Source organism: Hippoglossus hippoglossus, chromosome 3, assembly GCF_009819705.1.
Source record: "Hippoglossus hippoglossus isolate fHipHip1 chromosome 3, fHipHip1.pri, whole genome shotgun sequence".
Taxonomy (NCBI): domain Eukaryota; kingdom Metazoa; phylum Chordata; class Actinopteri; order Pleuronectiformes; family Pleuronectidae; genus Hippoglossus; species Hippoglossus hippoglossus.
In genome coordinates, this window is record NC_047153.1 from 693357 (window position 1) to 705622 (window position 12266).

At 53.9% G+C, this 12266-nt stretch overlaps 1 protein-coding gene across 7 annotated transcripts in view; it reads right to left on the bottom strand.

Annotated features, from left to right (window-relative positions):
• herc1 (HECT and RLD domain containing E3 ubiquitin protein ligase family member 1) overlaps positions 1–12266 on the bottom strand; it is a 56239-nt gene that overhangs the window by 21500 nt on the left and 22473 nt on the right. For 3 of the 7 annotated variants that reach the window (XM_034614888.1, XM_034614873.1, XM_034614895.1), the window contains exons 28-45: positions 11929–12144; positions 11735–11855; positions 11397–11634; positions 11129–11301; positions 10774–10929; positions 10583–10689; positions 10387–10497; positions 10129–10299; positions 9736–9975; positions 9230–9313; positions 8463–9022; positions 6658–7291; positions 6032–6305; positions 5251–5461; positions 5000–5163; positions 4626–4742; positions 367–468; positions 195–336 (exon numbers count right to left, since the gene is read on the bottom strand). In XM_034614888.1, the coding sequence (XP_034470779.1) occupies positions 195–336; positions 367–468; positions 4626–4742; positions 5000–5163; positions 5251–5461; positions 6032–6305; positions 6658–7291; positions 8463–9022; positions 9230–9313; positions 9736–9975; positions 10129–10299; positions 10387–10497; positions 10583–10689; positions 10774–10929; positions 11129–11301; positions 11397–11634; positions 11735–11855; positions 11929–12144 (3821 nt within the window). Of the gene's footprint in view, positions 1–194; positions 469–4625; positions 4743–4999; positions 5164–5250; positions 5462–6031; positions 6306–6657; positions 7292–8462; positions 9023–9229; positions 9314–9735; positions 9976–10128; positions 10300–10386; positions 10498–10582; positions 10690–10773; positions 10930–11128; positions 11302–11396; positions 11635–11734; positions 11856–11928; positions 12145–12266 lie in introns of all 7 variants that reach the window. The other 4 variants (XM_034614896.1, XM_034614894.1, XM_034614866.1 and 1 more) reach the window with 2 other exon arrangements.

Genomic DNA, 12266 nt, shown 5'->3' on the forward strand with positions numbered 1-12266 from the left:
AACATCGTTTAACATCCAACTGAAGCTGAATCAGGTGAAAAATATAATAAATGATATTGTAAAAAAGTGGTTAAAGAACCAAAACTAAATCTGTGGTTGTACCAGAATATGCAGATTGTTCCTTACAGAACTTTGAGATAGTCTGTGTAAGATTAGTCTCTACAGTAAATTAGTGTTAAACTTTAACTTCTTACCTCTCACTGAAGCCTTCTTCCATTTCCGCAGCGTCTGCATTGGCGATTTCTCCGGGAGAGCAGAGGTACGAGCTCCTGTCCAGAGATTTGCCTCCAGCAGAAGCCGTGGCGCCCGGACACGAGGAGTCCGAGCCGTCGCTGCAGCCGCCACCGCCGCCGCCGCCGCCGCCGCCTCTGGTGTGAGGCTCGTCGTGCTCGTCCTCGGTACCTGGATGTTCGATCATCCACATCGCCAGGACAGTGATGTTCTGAGCATCGGCCTCTCCTCGCGCACCTGGAGCCAGTGAAGATACACAATCCATCCATAAACCACATCGTAGCCACGACACAACATCCAACTTTTCACTATTTAAACTGTTCTGTTTTCAAACCGTGACCTCACAGACTAGCTGAATCATTTAAAAATGTTAATCATGTGTTAACAAGGCAAAACAATAATTATGACCTTGTTACTACTTCATTTGATTTAATTACTTGGATTCATTGCAGTTAACACAGAAAAATGTGAATGTGTCTACTTTAGACTTTAGCTCTTCCTTTCCCCCGTATGAGCCGTGCAGCCTCTGTTGGTCCATGAAGTGTTCAACGGAATTAAACTGAATTACAATGCAGTCGTCTAAAACCATGTACGTGTAGACTGGGGGAGACTGAGGGAGACTGAGGAGGACTGGGGGAGACTGGGGGAGACTGAGGAGGACTGGGGGAGACTGGGGGAGACTGGGGGAGACTGAGGAGGACTGGGGGAGACTGAGGAGGACTGGGGGAGACTGGGGAGGACTGGGGGAGACTGAGGAGGACTGAGGGAGACTGAGGAGGACTGGGGGAGACTGAGGGAGACTGAGGAGGACTGGGGGAGACTGGGGAGGACTGGGGGAGACTGAGGAGGACTGGGGGAGACTGGGGAGGACTGGGGGAGACTGAGGAGGACTGAGGGAGACTGAGGAGGACTGGGGGAGACTGAGGAGGACTGGGGGAGACTGGGGAGGACTGGGGGAGACTGAGGAGGACTGAGGGAGACTGAGGAGGACTGGGGGAGACTGAGGGAGACTGAGGAGGACTGGGGGAGACTGGGGAGGACTGGGGGAGACTGAGGAGGACTGGGGGAGACTGGGGAGGACTGGGGGAGACTGAGGAGGACTGAGGGAGACTGAGGGAGACTGAGGAGGACTGGGGGAGACTGAGGAGGACTGGGGGAGACTGAGGAGGACTGGGGGAGACTGGGGAGGACTGGGGGAGACTGAGGGAGACTGAGGGAGACTAGGGGAGACTGGGGGAGACTGAGGAGGACTGGGGGAGGACTGGGGGAGACTGAGGAGGACTGGGGGAGACTGAGGGAGACTGAGGAGGACTGGGGGAGACTGAGGAGGACTGGGGGAGACTGAGGAGGACTGGGGGAGACTGAGGGAGACTAGGGGAGACTGGGGGAGACTGAGGGAGACTGAGGAGGACTGGGGGAGACTGGGGGAGACTGAGGAGGACTGGGGGAGACTGAGGGAGACTGAGGAGGACTGGGGGAGACTGGGGGAGACTGAGGAGGACTGGGGGAGACTGAGGAGGACTGGGGGAGGACTGAGGAGGACTGGGGGAGACTGAGGAGGACTGGGGGAGGACTGAGGAGGACTGGGGGAGACTGGGGGAGACTGAGGGAGGACTGGGGGAGACTGAGGGAGACTGGGGGAGGACTGGGGGAGACTGAGGGAGACTGAGGAGGACTGGGGGAGACTGGGGGAGACTGAGGGAGGACTGGGGGAGACTGAGGAGGACTGGGGGAGACTGAGGAGGACTGGGGGAGGACTGAGGAGGACTGGGGGAGACTGAGGGAGACTGAGGGAGACTGAGGAGGACTGGGGGAGACTGAGGAGGACTGGGGGAGACTGGGGGAGGACTGAGGAGGACTGGGGGAGACTGAGGGAGACTGAGGAGGACTGGGGGAGACTGGGGGAGGACTGAGGGAGACTGAGGAGGACTGGGGGAGACTGAGGAGGACTGGGGGAGACTGGGGGAGGACTGAGGGAGACTGAGGAGGACTGGGGGAGACTGGGGGAGGACTGAGGAGGACTGGGGGAGACTGAGGGAGACTGAGGAGGACTGGGGGAGACTGAGGGAGACTGAGGGAGACTGAGGAGGACTGGGGGAGACTGGGGGAGGACTGAGGAGGACTGGGGGAGACTGAGGGAGACTGAGGAGGACTGGGGGAGACTGAGGGAGACTGGGGGAGGACTGAGGAGGACTGGGGGAGACTGAGGGAGACTGAGGAGGACTGGGGGAGACTGGGGGAGGACTGAGGAGGACTGGGGGAGACTGAGGGAGACTGAGGAGGACTGGGGGAGACTGAGGGAGACTGAGGAGGACTGGGGGAGACTGAGGGAGACTGAGGAGGACTGGGGGAGGACTGAGGGAGACTGAGGAGGACTGGGGGAGACTGAGGGAGACTGAGGAGGACTGGGGGAGGACTGAGGAGGACTGAGGGAGGACTGGGGGAGGACTGGGGGAGACTGAGGAGGACTGAGGGAGGACTGGGGGAGGACTGGGGGAGACTGGGGGAGGACTGGGGGAGACTGGGGGAGGACTGAGGGAGGACTGGGGGAGACTGAGGGAGACTGAGGAGGACTGAGGGAGACTGAGGAGGACTGGGGGAGACTGAGGGAGACTGAGGAGGACTGAGGGAGGACTGGGGGAGACTGAGGAGGACTGAGGGAGGACTGGGGGAGGACTGGGGGAGGACTGGGGGAGACTGGGGGAGGACTGGGGGAGACTGAGGGAGACTGAGGAGGACTGGGGGAGACTGAGGAGGACTGGGGAGACTGAGGGAGGACTGGGGGAGACTGAGGGAGACTGAGGAGGACTGGGGGAGACTGGGGGAGACTGGGGGAGGACTGGGGGAGACTGAGGGAGACTGAGGAGGACTGGGGGAGACTGAGGAGGACTGGGGGAGACTGAGGAGGACTGAGGGAGGACTGGGGGAGACTGGGGGAGACTGGGGGAGACTGAGGGAGACTGAGGAGGACTGGGGGAGACTGGGGGAGACTGGGGGAGGACTGGGGGAGACTGAGGGAGACTGAGGAGGACTGGGGGAGACTGAGGAGGACTGGGGGAGACTGAGGGAGGACTGGGGGAGACTGAGGGAGACTGAGGAGGACTGGGGGAGACTGAGGGAGGACTGGGGGAGACTGAGGGAGACTGAGGAGGACTGGGGGAGACTGGGGGAGGACTGGGGGAGACTGAGGAGGACTGAGGGAGGACTGGGGGAGACTGAGGAGGACTGAGGAGGACTGAGGGAGGACTGGGGGAGACTGGGGGAGGACTGGGGGAGACTGAGGGAGACTGAGGAGGACTGGGGGAGACTGAGGAGGACTGGGGGAGACTGAGGGAGACTGAGGAGGACTGGGGGAGACTGAGGGAGGACTGGGGGAGACTGAGGGAGACTGAGGAGGACTGGGGGAGACTGGGGGAGACTGGGGGAGGACTGGGGGAGACTGAGGGAGACTGAGGAGGACTGGGGGAGACTGAGGAGGACTGGGGGAGACTGAGGAGGACTGAGGGAGGACTGGGGGAGACTGGGGGAGACTGGGGGAGGACTGGGGGAGACTGAGGGAGACTGAGGAGGACTGGGGGAGACTGAGGAGGACTGGGGGAGACTGAGGGAGACTGAGGAGGACTGGGGGAGACTGGGGGAGGACTGGGGGAGACTGAGGAGGACTGAGGGAGGACTGGGGGAGACTGAGGAGGACTGAGGAGGACTGAGGGAGGACTGGGGGAGACTGGGGGAGGACTGGGGGAGGACTGGGGGAGACTGAGGGAGACTGAGGAGGACTGGGGGAGACTGAGGAGGACTGGGGGAGACTGAGGGAGGACTGGGGGAGACTGGGGGAGACTGAGGGAGACTGAGGGAGACTGAGGAGGACTGGGGGAGACTGGGGGAGACTGAGGGAGACTGAGGGAGGACTGGGGGAGACTGAGGGAGACTGAGGAGGACTGGGGGAGACTGAGGGAGGACTGGGGGAGACTGGGGGAGACTGAGGGAGACTGAGGGAGGACTGGGGGAGACTGAGGGAGACTGAGGAGGACTGGGGGAGACTGAGGGAGGACTGGGGGAGACTGGGGGAGACTGAGGGAGACTGAGGGAGGACTGGGGGAGACTGAGGGAGACTGAGGGAGGACTGGGGGAGACTGAGGAGGACTGGGGGAGACTGAGGGAGACTGAGGAGGACTGGGGGAGACTGAGGGAGGACTGGGGGAGACTGGGGGAGACTGAGGGAGACTGAGGGAGGACTGGGGGAGACTGAGGGAGACTGAGGGAGGACTGGGGGAGACTGAGGAGGACTGAGGGAGGACTGGGGGAGACTGAGGGAGACTGAGGAGGACTGGGGGAGGACTGGGGGAGACTGAGGGAGACTGGGGGAGACTGAGGGAGGACTGGGGGAGACTGACCCGTGGACTCCAGAGCTTTGGTGATCTGTCGCAGGGAGAAGCCCATTTCCAGCAGGGGCACAGCGATGGCAGGAGGAGGGGGAGACGTCGACAGGCGGCTGCTGGGGTCCGACAGAGCTGCAGAGAGCAACGCACATTCTTAGTGAAATCTTTATTATTAAATCTGAGCATAACAACTATGGGTTAATGGCTGTTGCTATGGGAACCTTGCCATGTAATGTGATAAGTGGTTTCTGTGTACTTGTACTTATATCTGAACACTGACAGTTTTGTGTAAAGAGTGATATTGTTTTTAAAACATGCAGCTTTCCTTTGTGTTGTGAATCTTGTCGATGCACTACAGGGATATTTATTAGTAAGACAATCATACTTACAGGTACCGGTTCTGTTTTGTGGTCTGGGCTGGGAGTCGGGGGAGGTGAGACTCTGCCTCCGGCCGACTTCCTCGGAGGGGGAGGTGGGCAGAGACGACACCGGAGGAGTCTGGGCTCGGCGGGCTGGGCCCAGGGTGGTTGTTGGGTAACTAGAGAACATTTGTCTGTGAAAAGATAAGAGACGCATTCAAATAACCATCTCAGTTTAATCACACGAGGAGAACCAGGCGACAGCAGCCATCTGCTCCGACCTGAGGAGGCTGAGAGGCATGACTCCTGGAGACTCCGAGGCGGGGACGGTCTCCGTGTCTGTGACGGGTGTGGTAGCGGTGGTGGTGTCCTCCAGAGAGGAGCTCATGAAGGAGGTGGTGCTGGAGGCCGAGGGGCTGGTGGTGACCGGGGTTTGTGCCAACTGCTCCCCCTCTGTACCTTCCCCCTCACCCTCGGGTTCACTTCTCACTCCTGAGGGACATAAAACACAGACCAAGCTGAAACAGCGCCTCCTACCTACAGAATATCTACACAGAGTTTTTAAAATCAATGAATGAAGCTCCAACTGTTTTTTTTGCCTATAAAATTAATATGGGAGTAGTTTGTTGAGATTTTAATAAAGAATATTTTATCCTTTACAAGATCTCTCTGGTGGTGGACATCCCAGCGCCAAATAACGATTTCATCATGATTCCAACAACAGGAGAACTGAGGGTCTTTAACCCTCCAGTGTTCAGGGGTTAACTCCTGGATTCCTTCTCTCCCATCGTTCATGGTCCTGATCTTCATTCTGTGCTGATGGTGTGTGTTTGCTACCAAGCATCAAACCTCTCACACTGACAAAGGATCATTTTTTACTCAACATGTGTTTCAAAATATGTTTTTTTTTTTCAAAAGAAAGGTAATTTTTCAGATAATCAGCTAAATAAATCCCCTGAGCGGTTTATTGATGTTTACATGACATCATGGGCTCTGGAAGCTTAATACGAACTAATAAATAATCAGTCGACTGGATTCAAAGCAGTAACATCTGATTCTCACCAGGCTTGATCTTTCCCCCACTGGGCTCCTCCAACAGCCCGTTGACGACGAGCTTGTAGATCATGGCCTGCGCTCTCTCCAGGTCGGCCAGGCCCAGGGCCCGCTTGATAGGGGAGCGCATCACTGCCCGCTTCACCATGTGGCGCATGAGAAACTGCAGAGCCGCCCGAATCTCCGCCTCCTCGGGGCAAACCGGCGAGGTGGCAGCAGCGCTCCCGCTGGTGCTGGCGTTCAGATCAGCGTTGTGCCCGCTGGGTGCCGTGTCCGGTAAAACCTTGATGTCAGAGGACAGAGGGTTTGGATGAAGCTGAAAACACAACGTGACCTGGATCTGCCTCAGGGAAGAGAGACTCACATCAGACTATTTGTTTTCAGAGATTCTGTGTTTGCTCCATATTTATTTATAAAGATTCAAACTGTCACTTTCTTCATTTGGGTTTTTGTGCATAAACAACAAATGTTCACAAGTGACCTTCAGAGCTGTTGATAGGTGATGAGCCAGAGAAGCTGTTTCCTCGTGTATCAACTGGCTAAGAGTGGTGACCATCTTTTCATGTCACTTTTGGAAAGAGCATATTATTAAATTAATTATAAATGTTTAAACTGGTGTTTAATAGCAGCAGTACCTTAGGAATCAGCAGCAGCTCAGCGTATTTGCTGCAGCTCAGCAGAGCGCTGAGGGTTTTCATGGCTCCCAGGTAGAGGTAGGACAGCTGCACAGCATGGATCTCAGACTGGGTGGCCACGGAGGGAGGAGGCGGCTCGTGGCTGCGAAGGCCATGATCGTGGCCTTTCTTCCTGTTCCCCTCCGCAGGGATGTGAGGAGCAGCAGAGAAAAGAGTCTCATTTCCACCGATGCCGGCCACCGAGGAGATCTCGCTCTCTGACTTCGAGTTGGGCGCCACATGTGCCTTCACCTCATCCAGGCTGTGGGACACACGCAGGTCAGAGGTCGTGGTGTTTGGAACTGCTGCAGATGAGGCTCCATCCCTTTGTTCGTTTCGGTTGTGACTATCATTGTCTGCTTTGTCTTCGTTAGCGGCCGGCTCATGCCCAGTCGATGCGGCGTTGCGATGCTTCTTGTCATGACGTCGCACACCGAGCTTGGCGGCTGTTTCCTCGTGGATGCTGGTGAGGTAGGTGAGATCCAACAGCAGCGAGGCGGTGAGGCCACGGAAACGTGCGACGTCGAAGGGCAGCGGCTCGCAGGGCTCCAGGTTGTATAGTGGAGTGTCACTAGGCGACCAGAAAGTTGGGAAGCTTTAATAGAAGGAAGTGGAGAGTGAAAAGAGACAAGGGAAGGAAACACAAAGTGAGGGAGAGGGCAGGAGAGAAAGAGCACAGCATGCAAGACAAAAAAAAGATGGATGGTCTGGATGTGGAAAGAAAACATGCTGCGTAGAGTAATGAAGCAAAACAACAAGTGTGAGAACAGTAGAACACAGTGAGGGAACATGAGGGTGGAGAGGTGGTTAAAGAGCAAGAGGCTAATGCAGAGGAAGATGGATACAGCAGAGAAACATTCAGAAATCACAGTGTGTCGACACCACTGGTTCCTACACTAAGACGTCCTTCGCTGTGTTTCAGCTTGAGAACACATCACGTGTTCTACGATGGAGTTTTCCAGCCTCTAGACGAGAGACTTTTGTAAACACTGCTGATCTTGTTTTAGTTTGAAAACTCGGAGGTTGTGTTTTATTCTGGACGAACAGAAACTAAGACTTTGGTGCACGATGACGCAGACGCCCAGGTTCTCGTCCTGATTGGTTCTTATCAGTAACATGACTCGACTACCAGCGGTAGAAGCAGATCGGTGATAACACTTAATCTCTGCTCTTACTTTTCACCAGCGCTGTTCCTCGTCTGTCGTATTTTCTGTGACTAAGCAAGCAACTGGAGAGTGGAAAAAATACTTCCTGTTTACATCACATGACCAGTGTACGTGAATGGTCATGTGACATGTGTTTGCAAATCAAATCAAACGATTAGCATATTTTATCCATAATTGTTGCATAAGATAAAAATGTCATGAGCCTTTCGATTGTCTTTGTCCCTTCGTGAACCTTGAGGTGATTTGACGGATCAATTTACTGCACCAAAGGACAAAGTACTAGATCTGCATGTACCTCAACTACCTCAAATCAATATCCTTTGTATGATTCCCCTCCATCTATAGAGAGGATCACACGCCTCTGGCACATTCAGTAAGTATCCAGAAGAGAGCTGTTGGACCAACGTGAGGGGGGGGGGGGTCATCCTCATTAAAGTATCGGCAGGTTTGAGGAACCTACAGGTCACTAAGCCAATTAGTTTGATAAACCTACAAAAGTACATCAGTAGTTAAAAACAGCAACATATAAACAAAGAAAAATGTCCAAAGAAACATGATAAAAAAAAATGAGCCACAGCAAAAACGTTTTTCAGCCGGTACCTGATGGTGATCTCAGCTTCGTCCCACTGCACCTTGGCTGAGGTACTGCCTTCCTTCACCACGCCCAGCAGGGTGGCGTGGCGTCCGGTCTGCTTGTGCACGCATCGCCCACCAACACGGAGGCCTGCGTCAGCGCCCCCGATCACCGCCAGGACCGGCCACACCTCTGTGCACAGCGTTCTCAGGTGGTGCTCCGACAGCTCCCCCAAGCCATGCTGTCGTCCGTGGCGTCCCCTCTCCTCCTCCGTCCTCGTGGTTGTTTCTTGGCTTTCTCTCTGGGCGTCGTGCTCCTCGCGGCTCTGCACCGAGCGGCTCTTCTTCAGTCTTTGACCGCCGCTGCCACCAGATGCACCGGCTGACTCTCTGAAGCAGACCTTGATCTTGTGAAGTCGTTCCACCATGGTTTTGTTGATACGATGGGTCCAGTGGTCAGTACGGTGCAAGATGCGGATCAGCTGAGTGGTGGCCTCGGCCAGAACTGTGGCCATGGGGCTGCAGACCGGGTCGCCAGGTAGGAGGTCTCGTGGTGTTCCCCTCATCTGCATATCACAGATCTTAACCTAGAGCCATTCAGAGACAAGTCAAATATATATTTCTGTACAACAGGACGTGTGTCAGACAACATTCTTCAGTGCGCTCCCTAAATTACAATGTGAAACTGAAACTAACCAGCTCATAAAAATTATAAATCATAGTAAATGATTCTGTTTTGCAGAAAAAGAGGAAGCGTGCGTCTCAGACAGCTGCAGAAGTATCTGTTCTCTGACCTTCTCTCCTGGGTTACTGCTGTAGAACATCACACAGGGATACAGCTCTGTGGCGTCCACGTCCTCGAAGGCCAACTTCGGCTCCTGTGGACACACACGTCCAGAGTTAGAGACCAACGCAGATGCTTGAGGTGATAATCTGAGCAGTTTATTTAATATAAATATTAAATATCTGTTGTTTAAACTTATTATTTTTGTGCAAACACAAATCAAGACTCAAAACTGTAAAAGTTTACAGTCCAAACGAGTATGAAAACACCCAAAGTGATCACTGTGATACCTGATCACTAAAACCAGATCATTGAAACAGCATTTGTAGAGGAAGCTTTTTGATCCATACAAGCAGTTGATTACTAATTCTGTGACTATAAGCGGTTTCCACTGTATATCGAAAGAGAACATAGTGTACATGTACACAAACACAGAACTGCAGTATGTCACATGAGTATCATCCCAGAGGTGGTTTTAAAGCCACAGGCGCTGAGCCGGCAACATGATCGTCTCACTTCTCCATTCTTGCCGAACGAGATGGTTCTGGCCTCCATGTCCAGGACGCAGGTGATGAAGTCTCCCTGAGTAAAGCTGCTGAGCGTCAGCGTTTGTTCTCCATTGTGATAGAGGTTTCCGCTGTACGCCCGGTACAGCCACATATCTGACGTGGTGCGGTGGTTGAAGTCGTGCACGGGCCATCGTGAGACACCGACACACGTGCCCTCGTTGCCTCGGTTCTCCTTCACAATGTAAAACTACAAGGGAAGAGAGAGACAGGAAGACAGCTTAAAAAGAGACACTTCATCCTTTTGACATGGAACCTTTCTAGTAACCGCTGTCTTCACTGTGAGTAATTGTAATCTGCACCTTTCCACTTCCAATCCATATACAACATTAAAGTAATGTACCTTCCACTGGTAACATCCAGAGGAGATTCCAGTGGAGGCCAGGCCGTAGCCTTTGCCCCCGCTGCCGTGCGTCAGGCCCTGGCTGTTTTCCACCACACAACACTGGGCCTTCTCCGGGTCAAAGGACACTTCCTGAATGGGAAGGTTCTCGTCCTCCTCCTCTGACTCTCCCTGTGGATTACAGAACTAGTCAGTCATTCATAGAAAACACGATAGTGTAAACACAGCAGGGGTCGGAGGGGGAAGGGGAGTGCACACCTGTAGCTTAAGCTCTTGGACTTTCTCTTTAATCTGGATGGAGTGCTTTGCTTGAGCAATGGGACCTTCCCACATGCAGTCGGACAGCAGAGAGAAAAGACGCTCCACCACCTGCAGGAGAGGAAATTGTGAGTTTGTTGTGTTTGGTTCAGTAAAAATTCATTATATTTTACAAAGACACATCCTTGAGGTGTACCTGTGTCATCTGGTCATCCTCCATATTGGCCTCACATGCAGGCAGAACCGCCTCCAGAACGTGAAGCGCTAGGAGCCGAGTTCTCAAGTTCCCCACCAGAGGGACCCCTGGAATCAACGCGAGTTAATGTCTTAGTTGTGTTTTACGTCGTCAAAGCATCACACATTTATCTGTGTTGCAGCCGGTTGTACCTGAGCAGCATTTCTGTGCAGCAATGTTGAGCAGCACTTCAGTCCATTTGGGGGAGGCCATCTTGGACTGGATGGCCTTGGACGACACAACCCTCCTGAGGAAGACCAGGAAGTCTCCGAGGTGCAGCTCTGCAGTGTGCTGCTTCCGGATCAAAGCTGGAAAACACAGAGCAACCACAACCACACAATTACAGGCAGGATACTACATTTCATGGAATACAAACAACTCAATTTTGGTCCGTTCATTTTTTCATGACAAAATAACATTGTTTTAATCAATATGGCTTTTTCATCAGGTCACTGAAAACTGATCTGAGGCCATTAAACAGTAAGGAGAGCAGTTTTCTCTCATCACCTCTCAAGTCTTTCTTCTCGGAGTCTGCACTGTCCTCCTGTTTGTTGTCCTCTTGGTCTTTTCCAGACGACAGGAGACTGACTCCCGCCTGAGACAACAGGTTCTTCAGCTGACTGCAGAGCAGGTCCAACAGCGACTGAACCACCTTAGGACTCAACTTGTCTGCATATGTTCTGTAAATCCAAAGACACACGCAGATGTTGATGTAATCTTTTCTTTGTTTCCAGGTTCACAGAGTAGTGACAGAACTTTCACATCTCCTTCTCACCCAGTGCTGATGGCCAGAATCTGCAGCAGCCGAGTGGACGCCACCTTCAGGGCCGTGCTGAGCTGAGACACTCCAGGTTTCTGCAGCAGCTGGAGCGGCTGCCCCAGCATGGTCTCTGTGCCACAGAGCTGAGACAGCACGTTGAGCAGCCCACTGGAGATGGCCAGGGAGACGTCCACTGGCTGGTAGCGAACACTCAGCGCGAACACAGTGACCAGCAGGAGGCGCTGCTGCGCTTCTAGGAGGGTGAGAGGAACACGGGAGAGAAGTAAAGCCTCAGATTGACTGTAGGTGAAGTGAATATATAAACAAGTATGTACAGTAGTAGCTTGTGTTACCTATGTGGTGCTTGTTTGCCTGCAGCGCTCTCTCCAGTGTGACAGACAGCTGCTGGTAGATCTTGTGGACGGCTGTCTGGATTTCAATCTGGAGGCTCCTCTTAGCGGATTTCACACCATCCTGCAAAACACAGTAATATGTTGAGACACTGCTGAAAGAGGAAGTACACACTGGTGTGGAGCCTGGTATGCACCTGGTAGTGATGCAGCTGCACACTCTCTCTCTTCAGCGCTCCGGTGCCCACGGTGCCGAGGCCAAAGCAACCGGCCAGGAACTGCAGCCGGACCGAGGTGAGCAGAGAGGACGACTGGAAGGCTCCGCTGGACCGATCTGCGCTGCCGGGCTGGCTGCCCTTCTCCTCCATGCCGGAGATCAACACCACAATCTGGTGAAGCGCCTCCAACCGCAACTGAAGGGACACATCCCAGCAGTCAAGTGTATATTCCAGCAGGGTTACACATCCAACTCTTTGATTATGTTTTCATTTCTTTGTTCGTCAGTCGGATTACTCAAAAACGACTGAAATGATTT